The sequence below is a fragment of the Anabas testudineus genome, chromosome 2, assembly GCF_900324465.2.
Source record: "Anabas testudineus chromosome 2, fAnaTes1.2, whole genome shotgun sequence".
NCBI lineage: Eukaryota > Metazoa > Chordata > Actinopteri > Anabantiformes > Anabantidae > Anabas > Anabas testudineus.
The window spans coordinates 31,821,429-31,844,233 of NC_046611.1; the positions used below are offsets into that span (position 1 = coordinate 31,821,429).

Below are 22,805 nucleotides of genomic sequence, written 5' to 3' on the forward strand. Positions count from 1 at the left end.
GACCTCCACAACCTTCAACATTTCTCTTCACACAGTCTCAAGGTTTCAATATTAATTGAAAATACATAAAAAATAGATTCTGGATTGTGTCAGACTTCATTTTCAGTCAAACAAATAACTAGAGATATTTAAAAAGGAACCAATGTTTCCATGCATGTAGCTAATTCATGTGTGTACAAGATACCTTTTATAAGTTTGCACTGTAAGTTTTCACAAGCATTACTCAAGCAGCATTAAACAGCAAATTTGGCTGGGTCTATATTTTATAACATGTCTATAACATGCTTAACAAACCAGTGATTATTTCCAGCAGCAGAATGGTGTGTGAAATTTGACTCTGCAGCGCTCAGGTTAATTGGCAATGATGAAACATGTCAGACAATGCAAAAATGTGGCTCATCAATGTGATTTTATTGTCTTTTGAACAATGGAGCCAGAGAAAATCATATATATATATGTGTGTGTGTTATGTATATCAAGATGTCTTCAGGTTTTACTTTTTTCAGTGTATCAAACATTTATTATTACCTTCAGTAAAGATGCTGTTCTCATTTTATTCTGTTATTCGGAAAAGAATAAGAAGAATAAGAACTAATTAGTTGTTGGTGACACCAAGGTATGGATATTTATCCAATTTTCATTAAGAGACTGACCGTCTGTAAAATAGGAGTCCATATGTTGCTTGTGCCATCAGGTTATTACATCCAACAGTGACTTGATATATTTATAAAAGCTTTTGGGTGGATGGATGTGAAGACACATTTTCCCACCTGAGACTGATGTTTGATTCGAGTGTGAAGCGACAAATGTCTTTTTTATCTGTGACTATTGCACAATGTTAAGCACGTATTTTAACCGTGACAATGAAGCCCCCCGCAAAATTCGGGAAGGACTTATTTGAACCCAAACAACAAATCATAAAAAAAAAACTGTGATGATGGACAGTCATAACAGGGTGTTTATGATCATTTCCATGACTAGAAAACCTGTATAGTCATACAGGCCAGGATCTACTGGGAAATATCAGATTCAGTGGATTGTGCTGAGTCAGTTGAAATATGAACCCTGCTCGCCTAGGTGTTCTGTGACAACTCAGTGTGAATGTTAAAGAAATACTTCAAGTAGTTTCAAGTTAATACAAACTTAAGAAAAATATATGTGACAAACAGGGGAACAAAAATAGTTTGTTTAAAGTTTGAACGATACTGGCTCGATGTAGCTTAATGGGGCAGTTGAAGTCTTGAGTGGACTTTTAGGTGGTTCAAGGTGAAGCTGAAGCTATCCTTATCTGAGCAGTTGCTGATATTATTTACATCCAGCACTTGAGCTAAGCTAAACAATGCTAATCTCTTCATTCAACATACAGTCCTACACACTGCAAAAAGGAATGAACAACTAAAATCCTGCAAATCCAGTTATCCATTTAAAGTTCATTTTAGGATTTTGCCTTTAATATAACCTTCAGGATACATTTTCACTATTTGAAATCAACTTTCTAGAGGCCACACAGCACTGCCCCCTCCCTCAGTATCCTCAGCCCTGCAGTGAAATGAACTGCCATGGTTAATTCTCAAACTGATCCCTCTCCTTCTGTCTCCACAGAGGGAGGAAGCGACAATGAGTGAGGCTGAGAGATGGCTGAGGGAGGGGAAGGAGGGGCTGAGAGGCACAGACAGAAAGAGGAAAAGCAAGAAAGACAGAGCCCACCCCAGAAGACTGAGTTAGCTGCGACAGAGAGTGATGCCCACTTCCCCTCCTTCTATCTCCGTCATCCTTTTTCTTTCTTCATCACTTTTTAAATCCCTTTCTTCTTTTTCTCTCCTCCCAACACAGCACCATTGTAAGGTGACATATCATCCCGCCTAAGGCCACACCCCCTTCAGATGATGATTCATCGATCTCCTTATCGCGTCAGACGACTTGATGGGCATAGTAAAAAGAAATTAAATCTTAATTAAATTTTCATCTTTGACAAATTTGTCTCCGCAGAGCTGCCATATAGTCACTGGGTTTCAGGGAAAAACACAGAGTGGGAAAGAGACTTTTTGGAATTGGTGTTGAATGAGCTTGAAAATTACAAAGCAGCACAAGGTGCATTTTTCTGTCAGCCTTGTGCATGTTTTTTCTATTCAGGAGGGACAGCCTTGCATTCTTATAGATTTTTCACAGCATTATTACATTATGGATTTTTCCCCTCCAAGACAAAGTATAATAATGCACTTTATTCTAAGACTGTTTTCATCACTTTCAGGGCAAAAGGAGTGTGCATGTGTGTGTCCTTGTGTCGTTATGGATGTGCGTGTGACTGCTTTAAGGAGTGTGTGAGTGTGTGTGTGGATCGCGATGAGCACCTGTGTGTCACCTTTTTTAATAACGTGCTGTCAGTCTGGGCTCTGGGGACGGCCATTTCACTAACCCTCCCTAAGTCTCATAACGCAGATCCTCTGGGAGGGAGAATAAGTCATCAGGTGGTGGCAGAGAGTCCTCGAGCACCGTCGAGAGGGAAAGCAGAAATCACGGTGGATGCAATAAGGAGACAGGACTGGGATAAAACTGGGGCTTTGAAATGACTGCCTGCACACTCAAACTTATGGCCCTGCTGCTCATCATAGTGCTGCTATAGTTGGGGTACGGCAGAAACACTGGCTGCCATGGATCCCGCGTTTATGTGATACTGCAGGGGGAGAATGATAGGATCAGAAGATGTTTTTATGTTAAACATGAATGCTGGATCTACCCATCCATTCATTTGTTCATTGACAGCTTATTAACCCTAACTGAAGTTACAGATGATGATAAACATGATATAGGCCGGCTGAGCCAAATAGGAGGTTAAGTAGGGCCTAAGTCACACCTACTATTTGGCACTAGTAAATACTGCTAATGACCATGAATGGTGTGATAGAATGATTTCTGCTTGCTTGTTGTTGTCTTTTCTCTCTTCACTTTATACAGATGGCAGCCACCCTGATCTGCCACCCCTTGCTTGCTAAAGGGGTGCTTGTTGGGTTTCTCTGTAAGGTTTGAACCTTTAATATTGAAGTGCCTTGAGATGATTCTGTTGTGATTTAGCACTGCAGTATATACATAAAGCTGAATTGAATGCCCTGGTACATACAATGATTTGGGATGGTTTATTTGATGTTTTGGTGTGCGAGAGAAAAATTTCAGTATACTTTGAAGTAAATAGAGATTATGTTTTATATGCATTAATCAACTTGTGTAATCTGTTATACTGTTGTTTATTTGTAATTTTGTATATACCAAAATATCCTCAAAGCTGCATAGAGTGTGCTCAGAGATGACAATGCCAGACAACCACAAAACAACCACAGAGATACAAAAAAAAGCAAAACCAGCAGAAAGAGGTGAGAAATGGCATCAAAGACACATAAAGTGACCATGGGCCGACACAAACACCCACAAAGAACTAAATAATATGAGCTGGGGGCTTTAAATGTCTTTGCCTGGTGTGTTTTGATCCACTCATGTGCAAAACTGTCATACAATACAATAAATCAGATGTACAGATCAAATCCTACTGCTGGAAATCAGCAGACAAAAACATATTTAACATTGTTGGTAGTCAAATAATTTCTAAAAACACACACTGATCATTCAGTTGTTTAACAAATTTTAGTCATACGAATGGTTCTTTCTGTGTCCAAGATAAGTCAAGGTTCCCACTATAGCCCAGGCTCTACAAGACGACAAAGACAAATGATGTCATGTGATGTGACGTCACCAGAACACATTAGAAAAAAAAGACTTGCCCTACTTTCTTCAGCTTAAGCAGAAGTAAATAATTGGTTCTAGCCTACATTAGCATTGCAGCTGCAGCTGAGAACATTATTTATTAAGTCTGACATATTTAGCGTGCAAGTGGAAAACAAAGCTTGTGTCCCTATCAACAGGCCGATGCCGAATCATTCAGTCTGCTGCTAGTTAGAATGAATAGGTCACACATGGAACTACTGCATTGCAACCGAACAATATAACTGCACATGGATTCAATCAGGCTTTACTATAAACTAGAGTAGTGTTGTACTACAGCCTTATTTATATAACATACCTGTAGTACATGCCACATCAGTTTAGGTTTTCCTTCTGTCTGAGTGTTGCATTAAAAATAAAAGCGCCTCGTGCGGCCATTTGTTTGCGCTCTTTTTTCACTTAATGACTTAAAAGTCAAATGCTGAATAATTTGTGCACATAGTTTATACAATGCAATATGAGAAATCAGCAGGATTTACTTGTTTAAATAAGATCAAGAAGTGACCTTAAATAATTTTTCAGTGTTCACCCTTGAACTGTAGCTGACATTCCAACAATACATTAGGACATCTGTTACAGTAGGTCCTGCATTTAACACTGTTTTGTGCTGTTCTTTAGTACACACACACATTTTTACAATATTAAGTCACCTACCATCATGTACAATCACTATTGTTTTCTTTTTCTTGTTTTCCTAAAATAATATTCTTGGTTGTACTTCTCATTAAAGCAGAACTTATTTCACAATCACTTTCTCTGCTATTTTTTATTTAAATAAAAACTTGAAATCGAAAGGTGGGCTAAAATAAAACACTGACACATAAAGTGGACAGAGAGTGTGTGGTCTTGTTGGTCAAAGCACCAAGTCAATGCTGTGGGGTTTTTTGTAATGGATGGTGAGATGGTAACAAATAGAAAAGTCAGACACAGGATATCTACTGTACTACTGCTGCTGGGCAGCATCTTTGTACACTTGTGTTGGCGGGGGAGAGGACTCAGGTTCTCCAATTAAACCTACTGAAGGTGCTGTACAAGTTATTACTTAAAAATTTTCACTTTTTGTGCACATCAAATTGCACAAAAAGTGTCATGAACATTCCTATTTTAATGGGTCTCCTCAAGTTCAACCATATTTAGCACCATTACACATCATTTTGCAAATTGTTACTCTTCCAGAAGATGTTAAAATTACCCTGATTTATTAGTCATAATCTGGGGCTACAAATAAGAAAAGAATATCTTAATCATGCTGAGCCTCAGCTCAGGTATATTCTGGTCTGTAGGGCTTGCATTAGAGGTCTCTTACCAGAAGGGACCCGTAAAAGCCAATCTAAACCTGATATGAATGAAAGATTTTTTTAGGAACTGACCCATTCAGGTCGTGGACATAGATCTGAGACCGGAAAGAGCAACATTTTTAACCAGACACAGCTCAGGTCCTGGGTCATGTCTTGGGTCCTCAGAACCGACTGGACCTACAAGGACCTCTAGTTTAATCACATTCGTTTGCAACATTTTGTGGCAAACAAACAACCAACCAAACAAACAAAGAAACAAACAGGTTAGTCTTCTGACCATCTTTGCTTCTCAGGCTTTTATGTCTTCGAAGTCTTGTTAATTATAGAACATTGCTATGAAACCTTACAACTCATAATTAATGTGTTGATTATCACAATTGGGATTGAAATGTGACCACTTCTCTGTAGTTTCCTTTTTTACTAAACATTCATGGACACAAGGACTATCTCTGGTTGTGTGCTACATGTGTGACAGAGCAGCTCAACACAGTCCAGACGTGATTCTCCAGCCACTGCGTGAGGTTCACTTTTTACTTCACTGCTCTGTATTTCAATTTGCAGCTGTTGCTTTCTTTAAATTGGAAAGAACAAAATAAATCCACTGAAAGTGCTAAAAAAGTATTATTAAGTATGTTTGTGTCTCCAAGCCTTGAATATTGTAATTCTTTGTACTCTGGCCTTAGTCAAGGAGCTGTTATCTACACATGATTGAAAATGCTGAAGCCTAATGTCTTACTAAGACTAAGCGCATTGTTGGTCTCATTCATTGACTGCCAGTGAATTTGAGATCATATATTATATCTTAGTTATTAACTGTCAGGCTTTACATGGTGAAGCCCCTTTACATCTGAATGGTTGCGTACACACAGAAACTTACTCAAAGTGTCTGAGGTGGGCAAATCAGTGCTTTTTGGCCCACTTTAAAATGAAAGGAGACTGCTTTCTTCTTGTGGAAAAAATGCTGTGCACTGAAGGAATCAGGAGAATTAGAGGTGTCACACAATGTATAATATGTCAAATGTCTTACAAGATTGGGTCCAGCACAGAACAAAACACATCTAAAATAGCACCCCCTAGGCTGTCTCACTGGTGGAACAGTGCATTTTAACAGGGGAAACCCTGAACTAATTCTTATTTTGTCATGTGAACCATCTTCTTTAATTAGTCAGTGAGGGTGTGTTTATATATGTATGTGTACTCACAGATATTAGCTGTGCCCTTGGGGATGGGCAGGTAGGAGCCAGCACTCCACGCTCGCCCCTGGTAATTCCTCTTACAGCGGCCACAGTCAGGCCCAGTGGTGTTGTGTTCACACTCACAGCTCAACTTCTCTTTTTCATACACACAGCTGTTGGCATGAAGGTTGCACTTGCACCTGTCAAAGAGGAGAGAGGGGGGACAGGGGAGGGGGTTGAAAAAGGACAGACATGCCAACATGAGTGAATTTCTCAGCTCTAAATGAAAAAAAAAAAAAACAAGCTGCTTTTATTTTTGTCGCGGCTGAAGGGCAGCGTGTCCTTGACTAGCAGTGGCATTGGAACACAGAACGACTAAAACAGTTGCTTCTTCAGCTTCAAGAGGAGCTGTTTCAAAGGAGGCAGGCCATTGCAAAAACAAATCTGGCATTGTTATTTCCTTCCTCTGGAACGTAGCTCACTTTTAATTGTCCCACTGGAGGATGCGTACTTGTAGTAAGGTCACAGTCGACGGGTGAGAGAAGATCAGGAGAGAACGGGGGACAAAAAGGCACGAGGCGAGGCTGATGAAAACATGTTATATTGTGGAAAAAGCACAGGGAGGATGAAGGCATCCAGGCTGATAGCGCAGAGTTAGCCAGAGGGCGGCATGGAGCAGCAACATGGCTATGCTCTCTATAGCAAATGAATATGAGATGAGATCTCAGAAACACATATTCAGTCTGCAAAGAGGAACTCCCTTAAGGTGCACTAATTCCTCACTCACATCCTGCTAACCAGAACCTTTGCTTAACAATCAACTCAGCAAGTTCCTTTCTGCTGTGGCTAGATGAGCATTGAGGGGATTTCTATCTGTTAAATTAATTTATGATCATCATGCCGCACCAAGCACTCTGAGGAATAGACAGAACTTTGAATTGCTTGGCCTCTTTTTGAGGAAAAGAGAAGAAGACTACTGAGTTCAGAAAATACTGTGATAAAGCTTTGGACCAATGTATTTTAAGACAGTCCAATTGGTTTTTAAATGGTTTAATAAAAGTTGAAGCAGGGGAATTTTCTCAGCTCAACAGCATTTCTTTTAATATGATACTTTTCTTTTAACACAGTGTTTTGATTGTTCATTCCATCCCCCAGCCCTCTCAATTTTTTTGTACTGGTGTGCTACTACAAGAGAGTTTAGACAACAACTGAGCTGAATTTGCCAACACTGGCGCAACTTCAACTGGGAACTGGAAATCTGACTTCCAACAATCGTGACTCATCCTAGATTAATGGCAGTGTGGCTGTTTATTTTAGGAAAAATACTGCGAGGCAGGAAAAATGGCCCTATGGAAGCTTCTGTCATTCAGTGTTTGTTTTTGTTTGTTTTTTTGTTTTTTTTTTAACTGGCATCCAGGTGAAAAGCATCTCTCCATTTGGGAGGAGGTGGAGGAAGATGTTGAGGAGGGAGATGGTACAGATAGCCCTAGAGGTGTGTTTGCTGTCTCAGTGAGAAACTCTGGTGACAGCTGGCCTCCTCCCCCCTGCCCATTCTGCTTTGCCACAGCTTAGCTTGATCCTCCGAAAAATAGAACAATTCAGAGGAAAAGCACAATCTTAAACCACTTGCCGCTTCTTGACCTTGAGACTTGACCTGTCCCCTAATCGAGAGCTGAGTGCTGACTGGGCCTGGGATCTGACAGCGGGTTATGTTTTAGACCCAGCGCCAGGTTGCTAAAATACCTGCATTCACAAAGATCAGAGGCTCAGATCAGATCAGATCTTGTTTAAAGAGCACCACAAACAATGTAGGCTTCTTTAAAGACGTCTCATGTTTTACCCCTGTGGTCTCCAGCCAACCTAACAAGACATCTGAAATAACAGCCCTGTGTGGCAAAAATACACAATGCCGCAGTGATGCCAGTTTGTCACCTAGAGTACATCCTCACAAGAAAATCTGCTTTTCGTCTATGTAATAACGTTTTATTTTGAAAGATGTCGATTCAACTTCAGACTCCTTTCAGAGTATGTGGTTTATTGTAAATAGTTCTGCAAAATACATCACAGGTGGGCAAGAGGGGTGGGAGGCAGCTGCTAACCTCAACTGGATTTCTCTGGTCAAATGAATTTTTTTAAATGACATAAATAAATACAAACCTAGCTGCTATGGTACTGCAAAAAACACATAGAGCGGCATTCAGTCATTCAAGCCCTGTCCCCCGGCCACCCTATGAAGACCTCATGCCATACCTTTGCCACTCTAGATCTGTCACTGGTGTTCATTTTATCTAGCAAGTCATTCTAGTGACAGGAAAGTAAATACTAGTGACAGCAAAACCATCAACCAAAATACCTATGAATTAAGTTAAACTGAAAGGATTCATTGAGGGGTTGTTACATTAGGTGTATTAGATGTACCTATTAAACTGGCTTGCTGGTGAAATAGAACACTCTCATTGCACTCTCAATTGCCTTATTACCTTTACAAAAATAAAGACCAAACTGAATAAATCAGGTACTAATGGCTGATAAATCACTGTTATTATCTTCATATGCAGTACATTTTCAAATATTGATATAGATAAAGATATCTTTTAAATGCAGTTACTAGTTAGTCTGCTAAATTCAGACTCAAAAAAAAAACTCTCTACAGCTTCTTGTCACAATCACTGTCCATGGTGCTGAAAGTGAGGCTATCTGAGGCTTTTTCCAGCACAAACACCAGTAAGGAAAAGTCCCACTGATGGGGATTAATGACCAAAAGTCTTCACTAATAAGTCTGATTTACACTTCCCTCCAAAAGTACTGGGAGAAGCAAGGACAGCTCCTTTTATTTTTGCTGTAGACTGAAAACATTTGAGATGAATATAAGACAAAAGATCAACATTTTAGCTTTTATGTCCATGTGTATGTGTTTACGTCTGGTTCCAAAACACAACTTAGAAGGCTGAACCCAACCATTGTTCATGTGAGCAAATGCACTGGAACACATCGACTTAAAATAGATTCAAGTGAATAATTTGCAAATCTTTTGCTTGCAACAGTGGTTTCTTTCTTCTTCAGGACATTCCAAATGGTTGTACTGGTTATGGCCATTACTTGTGCAATGGCTCTGATTGATCTTCCATCTTCTCTCAGCTTCACAGCTGCTTGTTTTCACCCATAGACAACTCTCTGGTTTTCATGTTAATTACACCTCTTAACTATAAATGCAGTCTGAACAGGCAAAACCCAAATCTAAAACTTTTTGAACAATCAGTGTAAGGAAACAAAACACACCTGTCAATTTCACATTCCAATATTTTTGCTCACATGCAAAATCAGTGGGTTCAAACAAAAGGTGATGTCTTCCAATGTGTTTATCACATACAGATGTAAACACTCAGAAATAAATCATATCTTTACTAACAGGCTTTAAAAGTTGCTGTAGTCAAACCTGTACTCAAAAAGCCTAACCTGGACTCAGGGGTTTTAACTAATTATAGACCAATCAATCACTAACATCGCTAAACTAACAATCAACTAATTATCTTAGTGTCAGACATTGATCTTAGTGCTGCATTCAACACTATAGATCACAGCATTCTATTACACAGACTGGAACATGTAATTAGGGTGAAAGGAACAGCACTAGGCTGGTTTAAATCATATCTATCAGATAAATTTCAGTTTGTGAATATTAATGATGACTCCTGCATGCACTCAAAAGTTAGTTACGGAGTTCCACAGGGTTCTGTGCTTAGGCTGATTCTTTTTACTCTATACAATTGCCCCTTAGGCAATATTATTTAGAAATTTCTTATTCTGTGCAGATGACACCCAGTTATATTTACATATATATAAATTTAGACAAGATGTTTTTTTTTGTTTGGCCCTGAAAACCTCAGAGACAGTGTCTAATCATATTCTTAACCTAGACGACTTAGTAAGTCAAGTAACACTGTGAGGAATCTTGGAGTTATCTTTAACCAGGATATCTCCTTTACTGCATACATAAAAGAAATTTCTAGAACTGCCTTCTTCCACCTGAACGTGATGCTGAAAACTGTTGTTACTTCCAGACTGGACTATTTTAATTCACGTTTAATAAAGTTCTGACTAGAATTTCTCCCACGTTAGCTTCTCTCCATTGGCTCCCTGTAAAATCCAGAATACAGTAAAGTTTAAAACACTTCTCCTCACATATAAAGCACTTAATAATCAAGCTTTATCATATCTTAAAGACCTTATAGTTCCATATTTTCAAGGCAGAACACTTCATTCTCAGAGTGCAGGTCTATATGTGGTCCCTAGAGTTTCCAAACGTGGAACCAGCTCCCAGTTCAGGTATGGGGGGCTTTTTTATAAAGCTTAAAGTTAGACATGGCTCAGGTGACTCTGGATCATCTCTGCTGCTATACAGTAGATTAGTCTGTCTGGGGACCTCTACTGATACAATGAGCTCTTCTCCTCTCCGCTCGTCCATCCATTCAAATGCTGCCATGGCATGTCATTAACTTTGACTTTTCTCTCTTCGTTAGTTGTGGTTCTTCCTGACTGCCTCCCTTTCTCTGTACTCCTCTGCAGGTATAATCTGCCCTGGAGCTGTATATCCCCAGAGTGCAGTTACTGGTCCTACCAACCTGCCCAGGGTTTTTGCTGCTTGTTGTTGTTTTTTGTTGCTTGCTGTTCCTTTCTTTCTCCTCTTTCCACTTTCTCCTCTTTCCACTCACTCCAACCTGCCCTGGTTGCCCTGCCCTCCAGCACAACCTGGTAAAACTGGTTGTGCTGGAGGTTTCTTCCATTAAAGGGAGTTTTTCCTCTCCACTGACACCTAGTGCTTGGGTTCTCCTTGGGTTGTTGGGTTTTCTATATAATTCTGTATACTGCATATATTTTGTAAGGTCTTAAACCTTACAACACCTAACGTGCCTTGAGATGACTTCTGTTGTGATTTGGCACTATACAAAATTGAATTGAATAAAAGCTGAAATGTTGATCGTATGTCAGTCAGTCTGTCTCATATTTATATTTTGATGTGAAACCCAAATCTTTCCAGTCTACAGAAAAATAAAGGAATTGGTCTTACTGTTGCAATACTTTTGGAGGGAAGTGTACCCTTCCTGCTAAGCGGTCTGTATATGCTTTGTTGTTTTAGATCCTGGTTTCAGAATCTGTGAAATGTCATTGCAAACAATGCAAACTAGTCTAGACCCAACCACACTACTGAAGAAAATGTCCAAACATCATGGCCCTTAGGGGATGAGGCCTGATGACTTGGGTGACCTCTTAACCTTTCCTCTACTGCCATGAGTACAGCTGTGCCAAGTGAGTTTTAGTGTCCACATCCTCTTGATGTATGATACTTAATACATCCAGATTCCCATAGACAACAGCTGAGGATGATTCAATTAACTTGACTTGCCCATTTTTCAATTATCTATACTTAAAACAGTCATGTGATGACATCAAAATCATTAGTGTGTGACAAAGTTATGAAGTCAAAAGCACTAGTTTCTTTCACTGCTCTACCATCATGAAGGCACTGTGCAATTTAAGAGCAGAAACAGAGTAATGGAAGTTCATAATTCAGAATGTCATGTATGTCATTATATATAATAGTTAATACTTGTGATGTTAGATGGAGTAAGTAGCTCATGAAATATCAAGGAAGCTAAAAAAAGGTGATTTGTACCTGCTATCATCATCATGCCAGATACATTTTTAATCTGCATTTCAGTTGTTATGCTTCATTTTGTAGCAGGTTGTAGCTTCTAGAATAAAACCCAACTGAATGCTGGTGTTTTAGTGTCTTCAACGCTGAAATGAACTAATTCATCTTTTAATTGATCTAACTGGGGATTTGAAATGACTCATTTCAGATGTCATAGTGGCAGCCTCAGCGCTGAGCTATACAAGCAATTGGTGGTCGGGCTATATGTCAGGCAAATTATGCACAAGACAGACAAACCTCAGACTCTAGTTTGACTCCTGAGTCCTGTGTGCGGTTAAATTTAGGCAGGAAAAGTTCTTAAATTAACAGAAAAAGACATAAAAACATGGTGTGTTAAGTTGTCCCCTGCAGACCTAGCCCTTGCACCAACTCTTTCTCCATTTAACAGTCACCCATTGGGAGCCTCTTAAGGGAAGAACGTGATATTCTGTGGTACTGGGTTACTTCATCAGTTATCATAGTAGGATGCAGTGAACATAGTGTGGAGAGATTGATTGAGCTGAGCTATAGAACACAGCTCTGTTCAGTGTACTTTGCCTGTTGTTTATTTGTGTGTATATCTGGGTGTATGTGTGTGAAGGTGATGCTGTGTGAAATGACTTAACGTGCAGCCCTTTGTGGTATTACCTTCAGCTTCTTTTAGCATTGTCAACATTTTAATCAGTGTCCAGAAATGGTATCCCTGTCGGCATAATGATGGAGACTGCCAGCGAGGCCTGCAGGGTCTTGTACCCGCCGGCGCTGTTGTGACACCTGAGAGTGAATAACCAGGGAGGCTGCCTCACTGCTCCACCGGCAGCAGCAGCTTCAGAGACAAAGCCAAGTAAAAGAGCAATTAACAGCATTTTAATCGAAAGTTGCCTCATGTGTACTATGTTGTGTCTTCATTTCTTTACACTTTATTTGAAAGCTCTGTGGGTTGTCTTCCCCTGACTCCAATATTCTTTGAATCATTTTCTTCAACTCTCTCTTCTCTGTCCACCTATTAGTCTGTCATTTTTAACTCTGTGCCAGTATCTCCTATTCATGCTATTCATTAACATTCATAGAGCTAAGGCATCTTTGTTTTTGTGTGGTGCTCTCAAAGTGATATTGCTCAAGGCGTTATTGAGTGTGCCAGCCGCTGGCTGTGAGCTAAAGGTCTCCTGATATGTATTCATAAAATTACCCATGAGTCTAGGAGCTCAAATTGCTATACTGACAAAAAAAAAAAAAAAAAAAAAACTTGACTGAACTTTTTGATTGTATTTTGTCTGAGAGACGGGAGCTAACATTTTCTCCTAACTGACAAGGGTTTAAAGTTTTCCCTGAAATGTGGGACAAAGTTCCTATTTTCTTTATCCTGGTGGAAATGCAAGCAGAGCAGCCCGTTGAGACGTAGCTTACCTGGAGCGCTGTGTCTATGACCTCTGCAGTAATGGGATTCTGATTGACACCGTGGGTGCAGACAACATATTGTGCCTTCCCACTGATGAGGCCAGCAATAACAAACAAAGACAAAGCAGGAAAATGCCCTTTTCCCTTTATATCGCTTCAACCATTATCAACGTGGGTCTAAACAGCTGAGCTCATTGCTCTGCAATGCTCATTCTAGGTTCAAAGCCAAAAGTATCAGCCGCTAATTAATAGTAATTATCTGCAATCCAAGTCTACAACTTCCCAGACGCACAAAGCTGCTGATCCCAACAAATTAAGCAAACTAAACTCAACATGGTCCTTAAGTGGGTTAACTAAGTGAAGCAATTAAATTTCAATCTAACGCCCAGGTGTTTTTATACGCCAGCCAATTGGGTCAAACACTCGGTTAATAGACGCTTTTTCGAGGTGTGTGCATTTAGTGGCTGCTGTAAAAGAGTGAAAACACACTAGGGGTTGTGAGGGGAGGGCAGAGGGGTGGTGCAGAGAATGCTCTGGCTTAATTATGTGTGATGAAAATTAAATTAAACACAGGGGTTGCTGGAAAAAAGGCCTTGAGATGCATGCGTGTGCGTGTGTGTGCATGTAGTTGATTTGTTGACAGTGGAATGGATAATTACACAACAGACACACAGATTTAAGTCTACTGTACAATATATTTGTCCCATCTGAGCTCCCCAATCACACACACACACACACACACACACACCTGTTAGGACACACACATGTCTGTGCTCTACCCCCACTGCCATGTAGCTTGCAGCTACTGCCTGTATTGGCTTAAAACAGATGAGCATGCCTGCTAATGTGTTAACCAATTGCCTTCACCTTTTTCCCTCAGTCTGGGAAGTGGAAGGAAAGAGATCTCAGCACCAGGCCTCAAATGATGGACCTCAACCCCCTCAGTCTCCCCAAATTACATCCTTTATCCCCATCTCTCCTGCTTGTCTCACTAGAAAGTCAGCAGGTGGTGGAGGCCGTGGGAGAGATGTTCTTCAGTTCTTCAAAGATGATTCTTTTCAGCTGTTGTTTTACTTTTCTATCACCTATGGCAATGGTGTTCTGGATTGCAGTAAGTGGACACACTTGGACAGGTCTTATTTGTTTGGGATCATGTTGGAAAATTCCTCTCCTCCAGGCAGCCATCTTCGCATTCAATATTGGGTTTACAAATTTTACTCACAGTACCATAAATGTCATCTTTTCCACACCTTTAGCACTCAAGCAGCTACATATCAACACACACATACATCTGTGTTTCACCTCCATGTTGGCATTATGCTGTGCTCCAACTTTAATGCCCCTACCCTCTCCAATGACCTATACAGATGTGGACAAGAGTATTGGCAACTTTCCCTTAAAGAAAGAAAGAAAAACATGATCACTGAAATAACTTGAAACTGACAAAAGTAATAACAAATATAAAATGTTCTTAAAAAAAACTCAAGATCACATGTTGCTTTTAAGTTGTGGTTCAAATAAAGTTTTTTAAAAAAAACCCTAACCCACTAATGAAACTGGTCTGGACAAAAATGACGAATCCCAAACCTGAGACAGCTGGAGCAGATTTTTTTGTGAGTTAATTTTTTTCTATTTATTTTTACTTTTGTCAGTTTCAAGTTATTTCAGTGACCTTTGTGGTTATTTTTTTGGAGTCCACGCCTGTATGAGCATCTGTTGTAAGCGTCCTCCCACAACAGTGGCAGACAACTCTTGAAATTGCAACCCTTTTGGCAGCTGCCACCTCAAATTTGCACCAAAGTTGTGGATAGTGTAACACTCATTGTTACACATTTTAACCCTTAACAGTCAAAACCGCTGCACGTCAACTGTGCAAACAGAGTTGGTTTTACTAAATAAACATAGTTAGGGTGGAATTCATGACATTGTCTATGTAAACTGAGGTTGACAACACACATTCTTGCCTCAAATTCGGTCCTAACACCACACACATAAACTCCCAGTATGACACTGTTTTTCCTTGCTTCAGCAGACTCACTCTGCAAATGAAAACATGGTAACAGCAGAGCACACTGCACAGACACTGCTCACCTTTTGAATATAGACAAGCCCAGAAGTATGGCGGTTTCAGTATATGTACTCAGTATTTATCACATGACCTACAACATGTGACTGGATAATGACTACAAACAAATCAATTTGGCTAGTTCAATTAAATTCAATAAAATCAAATTTTATTTATATAGCGCCACAACAAATGTACAAAACAAAACTAAAGTCTCAACGCATTTTACTGTGTAAAGGTTTAAAAACTTAGAAAATATAACAGTATACAGACTTTTATAGAAAACCCAACAACCCCACTCGAGCAGCACTAGGCGACAGTGGAAAGGAAAAGAACCAGGCTCAGCGTGGGCAGGCCATGTGCCTTGACCGGTTGGGGTGAGTGGAAAGAGGAGAGACTCACTCAGCAGGCAACAAAAAACAACAACAAGAAGCAGCAAAAACACTGGACAGGTTGGTAGGACCAGTAACTGTCCTAATATAGTGCACAGATATACAGCTCCAAGAACAAGGATACCTGAAAAAAGGTACAGAGAGACGGAGACAGAGAGAAGGAAGCACAACTATGGGAGAGAGAAGACACAAAGTTAATGACATGCAATGTTGGCATTTGAATGGAGAGAGGAGAGAATAGGAGGGGAGAGGAGAGGAGCTCAGTGTATTAAGAGAGGTCCCCCAACAGACTAATCTATAGCAGCATAACTAAGAGGTGATTGGGCTCGGCACTAAGTAAACTTAAAAATTACTGCTTCCCTAACTCTGTTCCTCATGTGACAGACATAATGCAACAGCAACAGATCGTTATAGTGGTCTCAAAATCCACTCTCCTGTGGAAAAGCTTTGTTGTGCCAGTCATCCACCCCTACCTCCCAAAAGTTGAGGCTATATTTAATGTAAAATGTCATCAAACAATAATATGTACATATCAGTTGTTTTTTTGCTGCTGTTACAAGCAGTTTGTTTTACAGGAGGACAGTTTCTCTGATCTAAGCTAATTTCTTCTGGTTTCATCTGACAAAAGAAAACACTGCCAATACTTCATGTTCTTTGGCAAAGTTTAATCTAGCAGTTCTCTAAGCAATACTTGTCTTCTACACACTGTCTGTAGAGGTTGACTTTCTCGTCAGTCACTCAAACACCAGTTTCCACAGATAATCCTTGTGCCAGGTCAGCAGCACTTACCTATCTGTAATTTATTTTAAGGTTGTGCAAACATTGCATGGCATCTTTTTCAAGGACCGTGCTATGGCTCTTTCTAAACCTCTTAAACCCTTGCAATTATATTTTAGTCATGTTCAATAGCTACCTTCTAGATTTGATCAGGATTCTCAGTTTTTAATGCACTCCACTGCAGCAGTCACAGGAATTCTGACTTAACACTGCAGTGATAAAGACCATTTCATTCTATACTGCACATGTTGTCATCAGTACATAACTCAACATTTACACTTGCTGACCCTCTATAGAATCGCAGTAATGTAACAGCTACAACTGATGACAGAATAGTTATGTCAAAGAATAAGCAACAAAGCTGTCGTTCTTGGGAAATATTTGCTTATATTTCATAACACGTGCAGCGTCTGTCATCTCACCTCCTGATCTGTTTGATTTATTCATATAGGTGACAACCAGAGACAAACATACAGGAGAGAAACAAAACTTTTCCTCACTGTTTGTAAAACTGTGATATCCATCCATCAGCCATCCTCTTAACCACTTGTCCTCTGAAGGGTTGCGGGAGTGCTGGAGCCTATCCCAGCTGTTATTGGGGAAGAGGTGGAGTACACCCTGCACAGGTTGCCAGTCTATCACAGGACTGACATACAGAAACAAACGACCATACACATTCACATTCACAATTAACCTGCGCTCATATTGGAAAAGTGATATGCCTAAGTAGTGGTGAATGGTCTGCACTTATATAGCGCTTTTAGTACCAGTTAGGTAGAAAAGCGCTTACACACTGCTTCTCATTCATCCATTCATGCACGCACACACTCACACATTGACAGCAGAGCTGCCATGCAGCTGACCTGACTCGCCTTTTAGAAGATAATAATAATTATTGATATTAGTAATAAAAATTCTAACTAAATAGCCTACCTGAATGTTACCGAACCTCACCACAGCTGCTATGGATGAGCATATCACAACAAAGCATGCTATGAGGACCAGACAGCGGCTAAAATATTTATTATGGTGAGTTGTGTCTGATTTCTGGTTGGTATTGTTGCCTTAGAGTACTTATTGCCTTCTTATCTGTTATGTTTTAGACAAAAAGTTAATACAATTATTATTATTTTGGCAGATGATAATAGCTAGTTTGGCAACACTGCTTTGTAATGTGTTTACAAGTTGTGCACAGTCCCAAAAGCACCTTAAATATGATCACCCTCCTGTGCACACGCTGGTAACCAACACCTTTCCTGAATACTGCTATCATGTAAATCTATGATAACGTGAAAGTTCAAGCTTGAAACCACTTCCTTGCTTGCACAACTTCCTCTCACAGAAGTTATGATTATTATTTATTAACCAACAAATTATTTACCAAGCCAAACAATACCCAATAGATTGAATTAAAAAATTAAGTAAGATAATCAATAAAAAATAAACGTTAGTTGCAGCCAATAAATATTGTTTGGAATGGGCCTGTGCCACCCCTCTTGCCCTGCCCCCTGTTCATCACAATGCCAGGTTACAGTATATTATGTCATCACTCTGTGGGTTCACTCTATCTTCGGTACCCTGCTTTGATGTGAATGTGCGGCTTGCCTGCATCAATCTGTCCAGACCATCCATCTATTGAATCCTCAGCATTACTAATGTATGGAGTTGGACATGCTATCCAAGCAGGAGTCAATCAAGAGATCTTTACTGGCTCTGACATGCCAAGCCAGTTCAATAGAATCGACATGCTGGGCCTCACTGATACCGCTAAAGACTATTGGCTGTGGCCCCGGCGACGGAAAATACACTGAGCAGGAGTGAGAGAGCTCATCACTGGGAGGAGGATGGTGTAATACTGATTTAAGGAGAGGTCAGGTGGAGAAGTGACGATAACTGGTCTTGTCATTTCATAAGCAAGATCATTGCAGCCCTTAAAGGAAGTAACTACTCGAAGATCTTGCAGCATTGATCAGTTTGGGTCGGAAACATGTCTGCAAACTGCCAGAGGTCAGACTGTATTTGGCCTCTAGGTGTATATGCAAAGAGAGAAGTAATGGCAAGGCAAGTGTAATGTCACAGCATCTAACATCTGAAGCATCCGCAGCTGCTCAATTTTCCATGACATTTTTGGATACAGTAGCACAAAGAGCTGTTATGTTATGTTTAAGATATATGGAATAAAACACAAAAGTAGATTAATTACAATCTCATGGGTGTGATATTATTTGAATGGCAGAAAATATGGAAAGTGTTAAAACCGCTACATTGTAATTTTCTTCTCTTGCTTCTTGATAATGTCACCAGCCATTACACTCTGGCATGCTTCTCCCTTGTTACTTAATCCTGATGTCTGGAGCAGACATTTCCATGGTTATGTCCACCAGGGGCCAGAATCTGAAACCAGCATAGAACCCAGAGAGCAGGTGTAATTACAGAAAATATTGGCAGTTCCCCAGCTAGCAGAGGGGTTAACTCGTAGCACTCTTTGCATCTTTTTTTTCTAAACTCTGATTCTAAACTATGTTTTTACGGCTGTGTTGAAAATACCAGCCCGAGATGAACTAGAGGCGGCATTATTTAACCTAAAAGATCTGAGAGGCTGCATGATTTCCTGGTAATTAATAAGAAGGCTGTGTGATGTAAAGAAAGAGTGTGTGCAGGTGTGTGTGCAAGGACAGAATGATTTAGAGAGAATAACTGGATTTGTGAGATTACATCTAGGTTTATGAATTGTGCTTATAGATTTAGACTTTAATTAACTAACTAACATTTGAGGATCATTATTTGACAGATCAGTGATCTCCGTTGTCCAAAAGCAAAACCACATAGTCAGCTGTTTCAGATATTTTTAGAAAATTGGATGGCCCTTATCACTTGTTATCTGCCCAGAGTTGTGCTTCAAAAGAGACAAACTAGACCTACCAACAGGCCAGAAGGAGCATATCAAGTCATTATTTTAACCAAAACCATGGTGTTCCCTAAACATAACCAAGTAGATTTTGCATTTTTTACTGTAACCATGTCGAAATGCATGTGATAATAGCCTACTGAGCTGCATTAGCATTAGAAGGGCCTTAATAATCTATACAGAAACAAATCAACTACAACTACAATGGATATATAATGAATAAATAACTTTTTAGCTCTAATGAGTTAGATAATATATAATAATAATATATTTTGTTTCGGGCCACATCAAACTTTTTATTTAATTAAAAGACAAAAAGCTGCACTACCAAAAAATGCATTACAGAAATAAATCAGGAGAGCTAGTGAATGCAGAAAGAGAAACACAAAAAGTGTTATAATGTCCTCCTTCTCACAGGGGATGATTATCTGGCATGGATTTTGCTATGACCATCACATGAACTGTAAGTTTACTCATTAATTACGTCCCTTCATACTAGTTTGTAATGTCTGTGCCAAAGTCTGGTGCTAGATTCAAATAGTGTACATGAAATTGATTAGAAATAAGACATGCATATGTTTGGATAGATAACAGTGATATATTGTGCACGTTAACAGGATTTCTGAAGAGGAAGCTTATCTTTGGCAAGGTAGGAACAGGAACACAGATAAATATGTAAACCGCGGATGGAAATTCTCATACAGTATAAGAGCATCCTGAGAACAATAACTTTAACCAGAGCAGCATGCAGTCTTAAATGTTGTCAAAACATTCAACTGTGCTCATCTGCTGTGCGCAAATGCTCGCAAATCCCCACTAAAAACTCGCAGTGACACAAATCTAAGCAGCTGGTGGTAATTTGTGGTCAGCTTAGCAAGTCACCCTACTAACCTGTCCAGACCCTCTTATCCCATGTCACCACTGAGTCATTATGCTCCAGTAAGTTACATTACCTTGCTAATGGAGCAAAGGTCTGGAAAATTCTATACAGCACTTTTCCTTTGTTTGATTGGTATTATTTTCCTCTTTTGTCAGTTGCAGCACTATTGTATGCTCCTGTTCTGCTTGAAGGCTGAAGCACCGCCTGATGGCCATACATAATGAGCTCCTGCATTCATTGGCCTCTGCAAAAGACAACTCGCTCAGAATCGCTTTTCATGACTCAATGATCCCATTATCAAGCAGTTTTTATTCATCGCTCCCTGTCATCTCCCGATCAGAATCAAATATCTCGCTTGGGGAGGTACAGGATCTTACCACATCAGTTGCTGTCACTGTGAGCGTGTGCGCACACAAAGGTGAATTAGACAAACAGAAACAGTATGATGACGCTGTCAACACTTCTCCCTCTGTTAGAATTACTGTATCTGCTTCAGCTTGTGAGCGGGAAATACTGCCATATGGTGTTTTCTTCACTGATGAGGCTCTCTTCTCATGACACCCCTGCCGATATGGTAAACTCAGTGGGACGTCTGACGGACGAGAAGGTGGCCAGCTCTTTTTTGATATTTTTAATTATGCACTACTTTGAAACTCTACCATTCACTTTCTTTCACTTAGTTTCACATTGAGCTTTTCCTAGGTGCTGCTGTTAAACTATTTTGCATTTAGTTTATTTTTGACTTTTTGTTTTACTTCATTCGTGTCAGTGACAAATACTCTCCAAATAAATATGTATTGATATACTACTTTAAAATAAATTTCATGGATCTATTTTGTGAAATAACAAAATCACTGAAAAAAAATCCTAATTGCATTTATACAGTACATTTGTTTACTTGTAAACCTTCTGTGAGTTCAATGTCAGTGACATGGTAGCATATCGCTAGATGTTATTTGTACAGAAAGCTTTTATGAACTACAGTAAAATACTGCTTAAAATGACTCTAGGTGGAATGTTTTATTTTTTCCACATGCTAAGTGTTGCTCAACATCCTCTAGTAACTGAATCTCTATTGTGGTGGAAGCTGTAAGTGAAGGAGAGGTCAATGAGGGGATTAGTCATGAAACCCTGACAGGAGGGCCCATTATCAGGGAGTCTGCAGCCAATGAATACAGCCAATGAAAAAGGCCTCTCCATTAATGAATGGGTCACAACATGAATGTTGAATGTGCTCTGTCGACAGCAAGGAGGAAATAAATTCCTCAGATATATCTGGATTCTGTGTCCAAGACCCCTTTCCTAGCACAACAGAGAAAATTCAGAAATATCAGAAAATAGCTTGTAGTTCTCACTGATGATGTCATGACTTTAATGCAACTCCATGGTAGAGTAAGTCATAATTCGGCGTGTATGGAAGTATTCATGTTTGAGCATGAAGGGCATTCAAGATGGCGCATCTTTTATGTTTGTGCAAGGGGGCATTTAGCTAGATCTGGATTTTTGAAGCCAAACATAGGATAAATATTGCATGGAGGGTATGTTTTTTAAAAATGCACACACAGTATGCCCAGCTTTAAATATGCACTGTATATGGTACCACTACATCCCTTATACAGTATACAGTACAAGTGACGTATGAGTTGTCTGGTGATGCAGGTCACATCTTCCATTGCAGTCTTCCAGCCCAAGACATAAATCCAATTTGTTGTCTGTGCTGGCTTCTAATAATGGTAAACCTACTGGGAGAGAAATCAATGAACAAAATATGAGATTTGCATTATCAGCAATGCAGCACTTAAGAGCGAAACAAGTGATATTGTATCAAGCTGAAGTGTAAGCTTCAGCTTCTGAAGTGAAAAATGAATGTTGCCTCGTCTCTGAGAATGGGAAGAGGATTTGTTGAGCTGACGCTGATAAAATCTTCATGTCACTTCATATCTCTATACTTGGTCGATTCCTCTGGCCTGTGATAAAGAGTAAGGGATTTGCTTGTACACCTTCTGTGGGTTCAATGTCAGTGACATGGCAGCATATCGCTAGATGTTATTTGTACAGAAAGCTTTCAGTGTACTTGATTTAATCTTACACCTGGGTTGTTCTATATCAGTGACACTGTCACCAGGATAGGATTTTTATGTTTGTCACCACAGGGAAACGCTGATTTTACAAAACAAAGAACCAAACTGGAATGTGGGAGGGTTTTAAATTTAAAACTAGACATCTATTTTTTTTAATAAGTAAAAATGTACCCATTGAAGTTTCTGATCCCATGAAGAATGATAAACATAAATCCTGCTGGTTTCAACTACACTAAATACCAAACAGCATCCAGTCGATATTACTGGATATGCATTAAATCTTATTCACTTCATTATCTTTATTTAAATTATTACTACATTTCACAAAGGAAGCTGTTAAGAAAACTTCATCAGTGGTTAAATTT

General features: G+C 39.6%; 1 protein-coding gene across 1 annotated transcript in view; it reads right to left on the reverse strand.

The window, feature by feature from the left end:
* The window catches only part of ntng1a (netrin g1a), a 102,418-nt gene that overhangs the window by 25,520 nt on the left and 54,093 nt on the right, over window positions 1-22,805 (reverse strand). The window contains 1 exon segment of the mRNA XM_026361538.1: window positions 6,275-6,447. Within this exon segment, the coding sequence (XP_026217323.1) occupies window positions 6,275-6,447 (173 nt within the window).